This window comes from Panulirus ornatus, chromosome 3, assembly GCF_036320965.1.
Source record: "Panulirus ornatus isolate Po-2019 chromosome 3, ASM3632096v1, whole genome shotgun sequence".
NCBI lineage: Eukaryota > Metazoa > Arthropoda > Malacostraca > Decapoda > Palinuridae > Panulirus > Panulirus ornatus.
Genome location: NC_092226.1, coordinates 6,610,108 through 6,627,211, shown reverse-complemented (window position 1 = coordinate 6,627,211; position 17,104 = coordinate 6,610,108). Strand labels below are relative to the sequence as shown.

Sequence of the window (17,104 nt, the reverse complement as noted above, 5' to 3'; positions counted from 1 at the left end):
GACAGAGAGCGCTACTCAATGGGGGTAAACCCACCATTCCGTTCCAGCAAAGACTCGCCTTTGCGCAAGCCTTTCTGCCCACCTCAGTTTCCTATGAAGGAAGGAAGGTACTTGCATGAACCAGGACCCGGATACATACAAATTACACATCTGCTCATCCTTCATTTAATTCATTCCTATCCTTGGGCCTTGTGTGTCTCCTTTAAATTTTTTCCCCATCTCCAGACGCATTTTTAGTTCGCACTTCAGCAGTTTGAGTTTCCCCTTTTTCCAGAGCTTCATTTTGTTTAGGGAAGCTTATGATCCGGGTCTTTTCCTCCAGTTAAGGTACTGAACATGTGAGAGGCCTCTCCTTTCCAGGTTTCTACATAAAAAAAGAATCTTCTGCCTATTTCCAGTCTTTTGTGCATGAGAAAAGGGTCTTCTGCCTATTTCTTCCCTTTCGTGTTTATGCGAAAGGGTCTTCTGCCTATTTCCTCCCTTTTAGGTACGAACAAAAGGTCTTCTTATTTCCTCCCGTTTGCGCATGAACAATAAGGTCTTTCACGTATTTCCTCCTTCTTGTGCTGAGCAAAAGGGTCTTCTGCCTATTTCATCCCTTTTGTGTATGGGGAAAAAGGTCTTCTACCTATTTCTTCCCTTTTGTGCATGAGCAAAAGGGTCTTTTGCCAATTTCTTGCACTTTTGTGTATGAACAAAAGAGTCTTCTGCCTATTTCCTCTTCAGTTCAATATTAACTGCTACCAATTACCTATTTGCTCCTTCACCGATGTTCCCATCTATCCTCTCATTTCTCGCTCATTATAAACCTCTTTCCAAAACATCTCATTTTTCCTGAAGTTTAATAATTCTCTCTCACCCCAACCCGCATTTGCCCTCTTTTTCAACCTCTGCACCTTCCTCTTAACCCCCTGCTGCTTTCTTTCATATATCTCCCAATCATTTGCACTCATTTTCCCGTAAGTATTGCCCATATTACTCTTTCCTCATGCGCTAGTAACTTTTCTTCGTCACCCCACCACTCACTACCCTTTCTAACCAGCTCACCTCCCAACTTACGCATCCATCTTGGTTACAGTCACTTACATACAAACACCCCAGCCTAAGATTTACAGGAGGAGGACTCCCCACTTGGCTCTTCAATAATAGTAATAATGATGATAACAGTAATAAAGTCTTGGGAGGAAAGTCAGAGATTGGTGAGATGACAAAAGCTAAGGAAGGAGTAGCACTACTCCTGAAACAGGAGTTGTGGGAGTATGTGATAGAGTGTAAGAAAGTAAATTCTAGACCGATGTGGGTAAAACTGAAAGCGGATGTAGGGAGATGGGCGATTATTGGTGCCTATGCACCTGGTCATGAGAAGAACGATCATGAGAGGCAAGTGTTTTGAGAGCAGCTGAGTGAGTGTGTTAGTAGCTTTGATGCACGAGACCGGGTTATAGTGATGGGTGATTTAAATGTGAAGGTGAGTAATATGGCAGTTGAGGGTATGATTGGTGTACATGGGGTGTTCAGTGTTGTAAATGGAAATGGTGAAGAGCTTGAGGATTTGTGTGCTGAAAAAAATTGATGATTGGGAATACCTGGTTTAAAAAGAGAGATATACATAAGTATACGTATGTGAGTAGGAGAGATGGTCAAAAGGCATAATTGTATTACATGGTAATTGATGGGCGCGTAAAAGGGAGACTTTGGGATGCTAATGTGCTCTGAGGGGCAGCTAGAGGGATGTCTGATCATTATCTTGTGGAGGCGAAGGTGAAGATTTGTAGAGGTTTTCAAAAAAGAAGAGAGAATGTTGGGGAGACGTGAGTGGTGAGAGTAAGTGAGCTTGGAGAAGAGACATGTGTGAGGAAGTGCTAGGAGAGATTGAGTGTAGAACGGCAAAAGGTGAGAGTAAATGACGTGAGGGGTAGTGGGGAAGGAATGGTATGTATTTAGGGAAGCAGTGATGGCTTGCGCAAAAGATAAATGTGGCATGAGAAAAGTAGGAGGTGGGCAGATTAGAAAGGGTAGCGAGTGGTGTGATGAAGTAAGGTTGTTAGTGAAAGAGAAAAGAGAGGTGTTTGGAAAATACTTGCAGGGAAGTAGACAAGGAGATGTATAAAAGAAAGAGGCAGGAGGTCAAGTGAAAGGTTCAAGGGTTGAAATAGAAAGCAAATGAGAGTTGGGATGAGAGAGTATCATTAAACCTTTGGGAGAATAAAAAGATGTTTCGGAAGAAGGTAAATAATGTGCGTAAGACAAGAGAACAAATGGGAACATCGGTGAAAGGGGCAAATGTAAAAGTGAGAATGAAACGGAGTGAGTATTTTGAAGGTTTGTTGAATGTGTTTGACTATAAAATGGCAGACATATGGTGTTTTCGTTGGGGTGGTGTGCGAAGTGAAAGGGTCAGGGAGAATGGTTTGGTAAACAGAGAAGAGGTAATGAAAGATTTGCGAAAGATGAAATCCGGCAAGACGACACAGGTCTGAATGGTATTGCAGTGAGATTTATCAAAAAGGGGGTGACTCTGTGACTCGATTGGTTGGCAAGGATCTTCAGTGTATGTACGGACCATGGTGAAGTGCCTGAGAATTGGAGGAATGCACGCATAGTGCCAATAAACAAAGGTAAAGGGAATAAAGGTGAGTGTTCAGACCACAGAAGCAAAAGTGTGTTGAGTATTCCTGGGAAATTATGTGGGAGGGTATTGAATGAGAGGGTAAAGGTATGTACAGAGTATCAGATTGGGGAAGAGTAGTGTAGTTTCAGAAGAGGTAGAGGATGTATGGATCAGGTGTTTCCTTTGAATAATGCATGTGAGAAAATACTTAGAAAAACAGATACAGTAGTATGTAACATTTGTGGATCCGGAGAAGGCATATGACAGGGTTAATAAAGATGCTTTCTGGAGGGTATTAAGAGTATATGGTGTGGGAGGTAAGTTGCTAGAAGCAGTAAAAAGTTTTTACCAAGAATTTAAGGATGTGTGGTGTGAGATGGTTTGATCAAGTCAGTAATGAAAAGCTGAGAGAGATGTGTGGTAATAAAAAGTATGGTTGAGAGAGCAGATGACGGTGAGTTGAAATGGTTTGGACATATGGAGAGAATGAGTGAGGAAAGATTGACAAAGAGGATATATGTGTCAGAGGTGGAGGTAATAAGGAGAAGCGGGAGACCAAATTGGAGGTGGAAGGATGGAGTGAAAATTATTTGAACGATCGGGACCTGAATGTACAGGAGGGTGAGAGGCGTGCAAGGAATAGAGTGAATTGGAACGATGTGGTATACCGGGGTCGACGTGCTGTCAATGGACTGAACTGAGGAATGTGAAGCGTGTGGGTAAACCATGGAAATGTCTGGGGTACCTGGATATGGATAGCGGGCAGTGATTTTGGTGCATTACACGAGACTGAGTGTGAACGAATGTGGAATTTTTTGTCTGTTTTCCTGGCGCTACCTCGCTGAAAAGGGGTGCAGCGATGTTGTTTCTTGTAGGGCGGGGTAGCGACAAGAATGGATGAAGTCAAGCAAGTATATATATATATATATATATATAAATATATATATATATATATATATATATATATATATATATATATATATATATATATATATATATATCATTCGTATATGGGCGTTTATGTATATGTACATGTATATGAGTGGATGGGTCACTCTTAGTCTGTTTCCTGGCGCTACCTCTGTGACGCGAGAAACAACGATTTTGTGTGATAAATACATAAATAGATAAATGAATGATGATAATAGTAATAATAATAGTTATAATAATAATAATAATATTAGTTATAATAATAATAATAATGATAATAATAATAATGATAATAATAATGATAATAATAATAATAATAATAATAATAATAATAATAATAATAATAATAATGATAATAATAATGATAATAATAATAATAATGATAAGTTAAAGAAGAAGAGGAACGTAAGTTTATGTGTACCTTTGTAAAGTTTTATGAATTCATATTGCTTTTCACATGTCTTGAAAACAGCTTATGCATAGAATGCAAACAAACATGTGTATCAAAACTGTCACTAATACATATTTTACTGTGCTCCGTGGACACTGCAGCGACATGCCTTATGGTGCTGAATCGTCGAATGGGATGTCTAGATCCTGATGTAGCACAAGACTCGGACCCTATGAGGTTCATCACGATTGCCACTGATCATCTAAGTGCCATGCATGATACGTTGATGACTCTTCCCTTTTGGAAGCTCTACCGTACATCTTCATATAAGAGGCTAGAGAAGACTCATCATTCGCTCCTGCAGTAAGTGTACAAAGGGCATATATAAATATATATATATATATATATATATATATATATATATATATATATATATATATATATATATATATATATATATATATATATATGTACTAAATTAATAAAGGGCAGCATCGTAGCTGTTTCTTTTTCTTGCCATTTACCATTTTCTGTCTTTGTTCTTATTGTGTGAAAATACAATATGAAATTTATAAGGTCTCCAGGGCAGTGTAATATTTTTAATCTCTCTTACCAATTAGCTTAGACACTGAAGCTTATTGATACAGTGGTTAAATTGATGAGAACGGCTATTGACGTTTGTGTAAATAAATTATACATTTCCGTTTTCCATAGCCAGAGGTTGAACCATTATGTGACATTCATTTTTTCATTCATTTCAAGCTAGAAGTTTCAGTTTTCTAAATTGTTTCTTACATTTTTCATATGTATATATATGTATGTGTGTGTGTGTGTGTATGTGCGTATGTATGTGTATGTGTGTGTGTGTGTATATGTATATATATATGTATATTATCCCTGGGGATAGGGGTGAAAGAATGCTTCCCACGTATTCCTCGTGTGTCGTAGAAAGCGACTAGAGGGTACGGGAGCGGGGGGCCAGAAATCCTCCCCTCCTTGTATTAACTTTCTAAAATGGGAAACAGAAGAAGGAGTCACGCGGGGAGTGCTCATCCTCCTCGAAGGCTCAAAGTGGGGTGCCTAAATGTGTGTGGATGTAACCAAGATATGAAAAAAGGAGAGATAGGTAGTATGTTTGAGGAAAGGAACCTGGATGTTTTGGCTCTGAGTGAAACGAAGCTCAAGGGTAAAGGGGAAGAGTGGTTTGGGAATGTCTGGGGAGTAAAGTCAGGGGTTAGTGAGAGGACAAGAGCAAGGGAAGGAGTAGCAATACTCCTGAAACAGGAGTTGTGGGAGTATGTGATAGAATGTAAGAAAGTAAATTCTCGATTGATATGGGTAAAACTGAAAGTTGATGGAGAGAGGTGGGTGATTATTGGTGCATATGCACCTGGGCATGAGAAGAAAGATCATGAGAGGCAAGTGTTTTGGGAGCAGCTGAATGAGTGTGTTAGTGGTTTTGATGCACGAGACCGGGTTATAGTGATGGGTGATTTGAATGCAAAGGTGAGTAATGTGGCAGTTGAGGGAATAATTGGTATACATGGGGTGTTCAGTGTTGTAAATGGAAATGGTGAAGAGCTTGTAGATTTATGTGCTGAAAAAGGACTGATGATTGGGAATACCTGGTTTAAAAAGCGAGATATACATAAGTATACTTATGTAAGTAGGAGAGATGGCCAGAGAGCGTTATTGGATTACGTGTTAATTGACAGGCGTGCGAAAGAGAGACTTTTGGATGTTAATGTGCTGAGAGGTGCAACTGGAGGGATGTCTGATCATTATCTTGTGGAGGCTAAGGTGAAGATTTGTATGGGTTTTCAGAAAAGAAGAGTGAATGTTGGGGTGAAGAGGGTGGTGAGAGTAAGTGAGCTTGGGAAGGAGACCTGTGTGAGGAAGTACCAGGAGAGACTGTGTACAGAATGGAAAAAGGTTAGAACAATGGAAGTAAGGGGAGTGGGGAGGAATGGGATGTATTTAGGGAATCAGTGATGGATTGCGCAAAAGATGCTTGTGGCATGAGAAGAGTGGGAGGTGGGTTGATTAGAAAGGGTAGTGAGTGGTGGGATGAAGAAGTAAGAGTATTAGTGAAAGAGAAGAGAGAGGCATTTGGACGATTTTTGCAGGGAAAAAATGCAATTGAGTGGGAGATGTATAATAGAAAGAGACAGGAGGTCAAGAGAAAGGTGCAAGAGGTGAAAAAAAGGGCAAATGAGAGTTGGGGTGAGAGAGTATCATTGAATTTTAGGGAGAATAAAAAGATGTTCTGGAAGGAGGTAAATAAAGTGCGTAAGACAAGTGAGCAAATGGGAACTTCAGTGAAGGGCGCAAATGGGGAGGTGATAACAAGTAGTGGTGATGTGAGAAGGAGATGGAGTGAGTATTTTGAAGGTTTGTTGAATGTGTCTGATGATAGAGTGGCAGATATAGGGTGTTTTGGTCGAGGTGATGTGCAAAGTGAGAGGGTTAGGGAAAATGATTTGGTAAACAGAGAAGAGGTAGTAAAAGCTTTGCGGAAGATGAAAGCCGGCAAGGCAGCAGGTTTGGATGGTATTGCAGTGGAATTTATTAAAAAAGGGGGTGACTGTATTGTTGACTGGTTGGTAAGGTTATTTAATGTATGTATGACTCATGGTGAGGTGCCTGAGGATTGGCGGAATGCGTGCATAGTGCCATTGTACAAAGGCAAAGGGGATAAGAGTGAGTGCTCAAATTACAGAGGTATACGTTTGTTGAGTATTCCTGGTAAATTATATGGGAGGGTATTGATTGACAGGGTGAAGGCATGTACAGAGCATCAGATTGGGGAAGAGCAGTGTGGTTTCAGAAGTGGTAGAGGATGTGTGGATCAGGTGTTTGCTTTGAAGAATGTATGTGAGAAATACTTAGAAAAGCAAATGGATTTGTATGTAGCATTTATGGATCTGGAGAAGGCATATGATAGAGTTGATAGAGATGCTCTGTGGAAGGTATTAAGGTATTATTATGGTGTGGGAGGCAAGTTGTTAGAAGCAGTGAAAAGTTTTTATCGAGGATATAAGGCATGTGTACGTGTAGGAAGAGAGGAAAGTGATTGGTTCTCAGTGAATGTAGGTTTGCGGCAGGGGTGTGTGATGTCTCCATGGTTGTTTAATTTGTTTATGGATGGGGCTGTTAGGGAGGTAAATGCAAGAGTATTGGAAAGAGGGGCAAGTATGAAGTCTGTTGGGGATGAGAGAGCTTGGGAAGTGAGTCAGTTGTTGTTCGCTGATGATACAGCGCTGGTGGCTGATTCATGTGAGAAACTGCAGAAGCTGGTGACTGAGTTTGGTAAAGTGTGTGGAAGAAGAAAGTTAAGAGTAAATGTGAATAAGAGCAAGGTTATTAGGTACAGTAGGGTTGAGGGTCAAGTCAATTGGGAGGTAAGTTTGAATGGAGAAAAACTGGAGGAAGTGAAGTGTTTTAGATATCTGGGAGTGGATCTGGCAGCGGATGGAACCATGGAAGCGGAAGTGGATCATAGGGTGGGGGAGGGGGCGAAAATTCTGGGAGCCTTGAAGAATGTGTGGAAGTCGAGAACATTATCTCGGAAAGCAAAAATGGGTATGTTTGAAGGAATAGTGGTTCCAACAATGTTATACGGTTGCGAGGCGTGGGCTATGGATAGAGTTGTGCGCAGGAGGATGGATGTGCTGGAAATGAGATGTCTGAGGACAAAGATGGAGTGAAAAAGATTTTGTGTGATCGGGGCCTGAACATGCAGGAGGGTGAAAGGAGGGCAAGGAATAGAGTGAATTGGAGCGATGTGGTATACAGGGGTTGACGTGCTGTCAGTGGATTGAATCAAGGCATGTGAAGCATCTGGGGTAAACCATGGAAAGCTGTGTAGGTATGTATATTTGCGTGTGTGGACGTGTGTATGTACATGTGTATGGGGGGGGGGGGCATTTCTTTCGTCTGTTTCCTTGCGCTACCTCGCAAACGCGGGAGACAGCGACAAAGCAAAAAAAAAAAAAAAAGAATATATATATATATATATATATATATATATATATATATATATATATATATATATATCATACTTAGCCGCTGTCTCCCGCGTTAGCGAGTTAGCGCAAGGAAACAGACTAAAGAATGGCCCAACCCACCCACATATGCATGTATATACATAAACGCCCATACACGCACATATACATACCTATACATTTCAACGTATACATACATATACATACAAAAGCATATACATATGTAGACATGTTCATATTCATACTTGCTGTCTTCATCCATTTCCGTCGCCACGCCGCCACACATGAAATGGCACGCCCCCTACCCCCGCGCGCGCGCGAAATAGCGCTAGGAAAAGACAACAAAGGCCACATTCGTTCACACTCAGTCTCTAGCAGTCATGTATAATGCACCGAAACCACAGCTCCCTTTCCACATCCAGGCCTTACAAAACTTTCCATGGTTTACCCCAGACGCTTCACATGCCCTGCTTCAATCCATTGACACCACGTCGACCCCGGTATACCACATCGTTCCAATTCACTCTATTCCTTGCACGCCTTTCACTCTTCTGTATGTTTAGGCCCCGATCGCTCAGAATCTTTTTCACTCCATCCTTCCACCTCCAATTTGGTCTCCCACTTCTCCTCGTTCCCTCCACCTCTGACACGTATATCCTCTTTGTCAATCTTTCCTCACTCATTCTCTCCATGTGACCAAACCATTTCAATACACCCTCTTTTGTTCTCTCAACAACACTCTTTTTATTACCACGCATTTCTCTTACCCTTTCATTACTTACTCGATCAAACCACCTCACACCACATATTGTCCACAAACATTTCATTTCCAACACATCCACCCTCCTCCGCACAATTCTATTTAGAGCCCATGTCTCGCAACCATATAACATTGTTGGAACCACTATTCCTTCAAACATATCCATTTTCGCTCTCCGAGATAACGTTTTCGCCTTCCTCACATTCTTCAACGTGTGTGTGTGTGTGTGTGTGTGTGTGTGTGTGAGTGTGTGTGTTTGTGTGTGTGTGTGTGTGTGTGTGTGTAAATTTCTATAATTCGTATGATATACACATAGGGTTTTTGATAATACCCCTATAGCCTACTAACGAATGCCTTGGTAGAATTGCAGATCGCAATATCCGCAAAGCAGAGGAGGCACTTCTCTCCAAGGACCCTGACGAAGGTGAAGACGATTTCTCTCTCCTGCAAACACTGCTTTTGACACCTGGCCTTACCCACAAGGACGTTTACACGTACATGTTTGACTTGCTATCCGGCAGCATTCATACAGTAAGTAGACCCACCGCAGTGTGGTATTTGTATGGTGGAAGGTGATTCACTCAGGGCATTGGTAAATCTCTGTTCACGAACACATAAGTACTTGAGTTTTCTTTTTTTCTTTTTTTTTCCATTTTTTTCTTTTTTTGACTGCGTCAGAACTGCACTTTTCCACAGCAGAGCATTTATTTTGCTCATTGAGCTTAGAGTACGTGTGAATATGATTTTGTATCAGACGAGAATACGAGTCTGACAAAATGGTTTTCTGAGCCTTTTGGGTATATATATATATACATTCATTTTTTCATTTCATTTCAAGCTAGAAGTTTCAGTTTTCTAAACTGTTTCTTACATTTTTCATATGTATATATATATATATATATATATATATATATATATATATATATATATATATATATATATATATATATATATATACATATATATATATATATATATATATATATATATATATATGTATATATATATATATATATATATATATATATATATATATATATATATATATATATACATATACATATATTATATATATATATATATATATATATATGTATATATATATATATATGTATATATATATATATATATATATATATATATATATATATATATATACATACATATATATATATATATATATATATATATATACATATATAAATATATATATATATATATATATATATATATATATATATATATATATATATATATATATTATCCCTGGGGCTAGGGGTGAAAGAATACTTCCCACGCATTCCTCGCGTGTCGTAGAGGGCGACTAGAGGGGACGGGAGCGGGGGGCCAGAAATCCTCCCCTCCTTGTATTTTTTAACTTTCTAAAATGGGAAACAGAAGAAGGAGTCACGCGGGGAGTGCTCATCCTCCTCGAAGGCTCAGACTGGGGTGTCTAAATGTGTGTGGATGTAACCAAGATGTGAAAAAAGGAGAGATAGGTAGTATGTTTGAGGAAAGGAACCTGGGTGTTTTGGCTCTGAGTGAAACGAAGCTCAAGGGTAAAGGGGAAGAGTGGTTTGGGAATGTCTTGGGAGTAAAGTCAGGGGTTAGTGAGAGGACAAGAGCAAGGGAAGGAGTAGCAGTACTCCTGAAACAGGAGTTGTGGGAGTATGTGATAGAATGTAAGAAAGTAAATTCTCGATTAATATGGGTAAAACTGAAAGTTGATGGAGAGAGATGGGTGATTATTGGTGCATATGCACCTGGGCATGAGAAGAAAGATCATGAGAGGCAAGTGTTTTGGGAGCAGCTAAATGAGTGTGTTGGTGGTTTTGATGCACGAGGCCGGGTTATAGTGATGGGGGATTTGAATGCAAAGGTGAGTAATGTGGCAGTTGAGGGAATAATTGGTATACATGGGGTGTTCAGTGTTGTAAATGGAAATGGTGAAGAGCTTGTAGATTTATGTGCTGAAAAAGGACTGATGATTGGGAATACCTGGTTTAAAAAGCGAGATATACATAAGTATACTTATGTAAGTAGGAGAGATGGCCAGAGAGCGTTATTGGATTACGTGTTAATTGACAGGCGCGCGAAAGAGAGACTTTTGGATGTTAATGTGCTGAGAGGTGCAACTGGAGGGATGTCTGATCATTATCTTGTGGAGGCTAAGGTGAAGATTTGTATGGGTTTTCAGAAAAGAAGAGTGAATGTTGGGGTGAAGAGGGTGGTGAGAGTAAGTGAGCTTGGGAAGGAGACTTGTGTGAGGAAGTACCCGGAGAGACTGAGTACAGAATGGAAAAAGGTGAAAACAATGGAAGTAAGGGGAGTGGGGGAGGAATGGGATGTATTTAGGGAATCAGTGATGGATTGCGCAAAAGATGCTTGTGGCATGAGAAGAGTGGGAGGTGAGTTGATTAGAAAGGGTAGTGAGTGGTGGGATGAAGAAGTAAGATTATTAGTGAAAGCGAAGAGAGAGGCATTTTAAACGATTTTTGCAGGGAAAAAATGCAATCGAGTGGGAGATGTATAAAAGAAAGAGACAGGAGGTCAAGAGAAAGGTGCAAGAGGTGAAAAAGAGGGCAAATGAGAGTTGGGGTGAGGGAGTATCATTAAATTTTAGGGAGAATAAAAAGATGTTCTGGAAGGAGGTAAATAAAGTGCGTAAGACAAGGGAGCAAATGGGAACTTCAGTGAAGGGCGCAAATGGGGAGGTGATAACAGGTAGTGGTGATGTGAGAAGGAGATGGAGTGAGTATTTTGAAGGTTTGTTGAATGTGTTTGATGATAGAGTGGCAGATATAGGGTGTTTTGGTCGAGGTGGTGTGCAAAGTGAGAGGGTTAGGGAAAATGATTTGGTAAACAGAGAAGAGGTAGTAAAAGCTTTGCGGAAGGTGAAAGCCGGCAAGGCAGCAGGTTTAGATGGTATTGCAGTGGAATTTATTAAAAAAGGGGGTGACTGTATTATTGACTGGTTGGTAAGGTTATTTAATGTATGTATGACTCATGGTGAGATGCCTGAGGATTGGCGGAATGCGTGCATAGTGCCATTGTACAAAGGCAAAGGGGATAAGAGTGAGTGCTCAAATTACAGAGGTATAAGTTTGTTGAGTATTCCTGGTAAATTATAATGGAGGGTATTGATTGAGAGGGTGAAGGCATGTACAGAGCATCAGATTGGGGAAGAGCAGTGTGGTTTCAGAAGTGGTAGAGGATGTGTGGATCAGGTGTTTGCTTTGAAGAATGTATGTGAGAAATACTTAGAAAAGCTAATGGATTTGTATGTAGCATTTATGGATCTGGAGAAGGCATATGATAGAGTTGATAGAGATGCTCTGTGGAAGGTATTAAGGTATTATTATGGTGTGGGAGGCAAGTTGTTAGAAGCAGTGAAAAGCTTTTATCGAGGATGTAAGGCATGTGTACGTGTAGGAACAGAGGAAAGTGATTGGTTCTCAGTGAATGTAGGTTTGCGGCAGGGGTGTGTGATGTCTCCATGGTAGTTTAATTTGTTTATGGATGGGGTTGTTAGGGAGGTAAATGCAAGAGTTTTGGAAAGAGGGGCAAGTATGAAGTCTGTTTGGGATGAGAGAGCTTGGGAAGTGAGTCAGTTGTTGTTCGCTGATGATACAGCGCTGGTGGCTGATTCATGTGAGAAACTGCAGAAGCTGGTGACTGAGTTTGGTAAAGTGTGTGAAAGAAGAAAGTTAAGAGTAAATGTGAATAAGAGCAAGGTTATTAGGTACAGTAGGGTTGAGGGTCAAGTCAATTGGGAGGTAAGTTTGAATGGAGCAAAACTGGAGGAAGTAAAGTGTTTTAGATATCTGGGAGTGGATCTGGCAGCGGATGGAACCATGGAAGCGGAAGTGGATCATAGGGTGGGGGAGGGGGCGAAAATCCTGGGAGCCTTGAAGAATGTGTGGAAGTCGAGAACATTATCTCGGAAAGCAAAAATGGGTATGTTTGAAGGAATAGTGGTTCCAACAATGTTGTATGGTTGCGAGGCGTGGGCTATGGATAGAGTTGTGCGCAGAGGATGGATGTGCTGGAAATGAGATGTTGAGGACAAGATGGAGTGAATAATATATATTATCATACTTAGCCGCTGTCTCCCGCGTTAGCGAGTTTTAGCGCAAGGAAAACAGAATAAAGATGGCCCAACCCACCCACATATGCATGTATATACATAAACGCCCATACACGCACATATACATACCTATACATTTCAACGTATACATTACATATACATACAAAAGGCATTTACATATGTAAGACATGTTCTATTCATACTTGCTGTCTTCATCCATTTCCGTCGCCACGCCGCCACACATGAAATGGCACGCCCCTACCCCGGGGCGCGCGCGAATAGCGCTGGGGAAAGACAACAAAGGCCACATTCGTTCACACTCAGTCTCTAGCAGTCATGTATAATGCACCGAAACCACAGCTCCCTTTCCACATCCAGGCCTTACAAAACTTTCCATGGTTTACCCCAGACGCTTCACATGCCCTGCTTCAATCCATTGACACCACGTCGACCCCGGTATACCAAATCGTTCCAATTCACTCTATTCCTTGCACGCCTTTCACTCTTCTGTATGTTTAGGCCCCGATCGCTAGAATCTTTTTCACTCCACCCTTCCACCCCCAATTTGGTCTCCCACTTCTCCTCGTTCCTCCACCTCTGACACGTTTATCCTCTTTGTCAATCTTTCCTCACTCATTCTCTCCATGTGACCAAACCATTTCAATACACTCTTTTGTTCTCTCAACAACACTCTTTTTATTACCACGCATTTCTCTTACCCTTTCATTACTTACTCGATCAAACCACCTCACACCACATATTGTCACAAACATTTCATTTCCAACACATCCACCCTCCTCCGCACAATTCTATTTGAGCCATGTCTCGCAACCATATAACATTGTTGGAACCACTATTCCTTCAAACATATCCATTTTCGCTCTCGAGATAACGTTTTCGCCTTCCTCACATTCTTCAAACGTGTGTTGTTTGTGTTTTGTGTGTTGTGTGTTTTGTGAGTGTGTGTGTTTGTGTGTGTGTGTGTGTGTGTGTGTGTAAATATTTCTATAATTCGTATGATATAACATAGGGTTTTTGATAATACCCCTATAGCCTACTAACGAATGCCTTGGTAGAATTGCAGATCGCAATATCCGCAAAGCAGAGGAGGCACTTCTCTCCAAGGACCCTGACGAAGGTGAAGACGATTTCTCTCTCCTGCAAACACTGCTTTTGACACCTGGCCTTACCCACAAGGACGTTTACACGTACATGTTTGACTTGCTATCCGGCAGCATTCATACAGTAAGTAGACCCACCGCAGTGTGGTATTTGTATGGTGGAAGGTGATTCACTCAGGGCATTGGTAAATCTCTGTTCACGAACACATAAGTACTTGAGTTTTCTTTTTTTCTTTTTTTTTCCATTTTTTTCTTTTTTTGACTGCGTCAGAACTGCACTTTTCCACAGCAGAGCATTTATTTTGCTCATTGAGCTTAGAGTACGTGTGAATATGATTTTGTATCAGACGAGAATACGAGTCTGACAAAATGGTTTTCTGAGCCTTTTGGGTATATATATATATACATTCATTTTTTCATTTCATTTCAAGCTAGAAGTTTCAGTTTTCTAAACTGTTTCTTACATTTTTCATATGTATATATATATATATATATATATATATATATATATATATATATATATATATATATATATATATATATATATATACATATATATATATATATATATATATATATATATATATATATGTATATATATATATATAATATATATATATATATAATATATATATATATATATATATACATATACATATATATATATATATATATATATATATATATGTATATATATATATATATGTATATATATATATATATATATATATATATATATATATATATATATACATACATATATATATATATATATATATATATATATACATATATATATATATATATATATATATATATATATATATATATATATATATATATATATATATATATATATATTATCCCTGGGGATAGGGGTGAAAGAATACTTCCCACGCATTCCTCGCGTGTCGTAGAGGGCGACTAGAGGGGACGGGAGCGGGGGGCCAGAAATCCTCCCCTCCTTGTATTTTTAACTTTCTAAAATGGGAAACAGAAGAAGGAGTCACGCGGGGAGTGCTCATCCTCCTCGAAGGCTCAGACTGGGGTGTCTAAATGTGTGTGGATGTAACCAAGATGTGAAAAAAGGAGAGATAGGTAGTATGTTTGAGGAAAGGAACCTGGGTGTTTTGGCTCTGAGTGAAACGAAGCTCAAGGGTAAAGGGGAAGAGTGGTTTGGGAATGTCTTGGGAGTAAAGTCAGGGGTTAGTGAGAGGACAAGAGCAAGGGAAGGAGTAGCAGTACTCCTGAAACAGGAGTTGTGGGAGTATGTGATAGAATGTAAGAAAGTAAATTCTCGATTAATATGGGTAAAACTGAAAGTTGATGGAGAGAGATGGGTGATTATTGGTGCATATGCACCTGGGCATGAGAAGAAAGATCATGAGAGGCAAGTGTTTTGGGAGCAGTTAAATGAGTGTGTTGTGGTTTTGATGCACGAGACCGGGTTATAGTGATGGGTGATTTGAATGCAAAGGTGAGTAATGTGGCAGTTGAGGGAATAATTGGTATACATGGGGTGTTCAGTGTTGTAAATGGAAATGGTGAAGAGCTTGTAGATTTATGTGCTGAAAAAGGACTGATGATTGGGAATACCTGGTTTAAAAAGCGAGATATACATAAGTATACTTATGTAAGTAGGAGAGATGGCCAGAGAGCGTTATTGGATTACGTGTTAATTGACAGGCGCGCGAAAGAGAGACTTTTGGATGTTAATGTGCTGAGAGGTGCAACTGGAGGGATGTCTGATCATTATCTTGTGGAGGCTAAGGTGAAGATTTGTATGGGTTTTCAGAAAAGAAGAGTGAATGTTGGGGTGAAGAGGGTGGTGAGAGTAAGTGAGCTTGGGAAGGAGACCTGTGTGAGGAAGTACCAGGAGAGACTGAGTACAGAATGGAAAAAGGTGAGAACAATGGAAGTAAGGGGAGTGGGGGAGGAATGGGATGTATTTAGGGAATCAGTGATGGATTGCGCAAAAGATGCTTGTGGCATGAGAAGAGTGGGAGGTGGGTTGATTAGAAAGGGTAGTGAGTGGTGGGATGAAGAAGTAAGATTATTAGTGAAAGCGAAGAGAGAGGCATTTGAACGATTTTTGCAGGGAAAAAATGCAATTGAGTGGGAGATGTATAAAAGAAAGAGACAGGAGGTCAAGAGAAAGGTGCAAGAGGTGAAAAAGAGGGCAAATGAGAGTTGGGGTGAGGAGAGTATCATTAAATTTTAGGGAGAATAAAAAGATGTTCTGGAAGGAGGTAAATAAAGTGCGTAAGACAAGGGAGCAAATGGGAACTTCAGTGAAGGGCGCAAATGGGGAGGTGATAACAAGTAGTGGTGATGTGAGAAGGAGATGGAGTGAGTATTTTGAAGGTTTGTTGAATGTGTTTGATGATAGAGTGGCAGATATAGGGTGTTTTGGTCGAGGTGGTGTGCAAAGTGAGAGGGTTAGGGAAAATGATTTGGTAAACAGAGAAGAGGTAGTAAAAGCTTTGCGGAAGGTGAAAGCCGGCAAGGCAGCAGGTTTGGATGGTATTGCAGTGGAATTTATTAAAAAAGGGGGTGACTGTATTATTGACTGGTTGGTAAGGTTATTTAATGTATGTATGACTCATGGTGAGGTGCCTGAGGATTGGCGGAATGCGTGCATAGTGCCATTGTACAAAGGCAAAGGGGATAAGAGTGAGTGCTCAAATTACAGAGGTATAAGTTTGTTGAGTATTCCTGGTAAATTATATGGAGGGTATTGATTGAGAGGGTGAAGGCATGTACAGAGCATCAGATTGGGGAAGAGCAGTGTGGTTTCAGAAGTGGTAGAGGATGTGTGGATCAGGTGTTTGCTTTGAAGAATGTATGTGAGAAATACTTAGAAAAGCTAATGGATTTGTATGTAGCATTTATGGATCTGGAGAAGGCATATGATAGAGTTGATAGAGATGCTCTGTGGAAGGTATTAAGGTATTATTATGGTGTGGGAGGCAAGTTGTTAGAAGCAGTGAAAAGTTTTTATCGAGGATGTAAGGCATGTGTACGTGTAGGAAGAGAGGAAAGTGATTGGTTCTCAGTGAATGTAGGTTTGCGGCAGGGGTGTGTGATGTCTCCATGGTAGTTTAATTTGTTTATGGATGGGGTTGTTAGGGAGGTAAATGCAAGAGTTTTGGAAAGAGGGGCAAGTATGAAGTCTGTTGGGATGAGAGAGCTTGGGAAGT

General features: G+C 40.1%; 1 protein-coding gene across 1 annotated transcript in view; it reads left to right on the top strand.

Annotated features, from left to right (window-relative positions):
* Positions 1-17,104, top strand: part of LOC139760282 (probable cytochrome P450 301a1, mitochondrial) — a 48,887-nt gene that overhangs the window by 15,946 nt on the left and 15,837 nt on the right. Inside the window, exons 6-7 of the mRNA XM_071683246.1 lie at positions 4,094-4,295; positions 9,059-9,227. Coding sequence (XP_071539347.1) covers positions 4,094-4,295; positions 9,059-9,227 — 371 coding nt within the window. The remainder of the gene's footprint in view (positions 1-4,093; positions 4,296-9,058; positions 9,228-17,104) is intronic.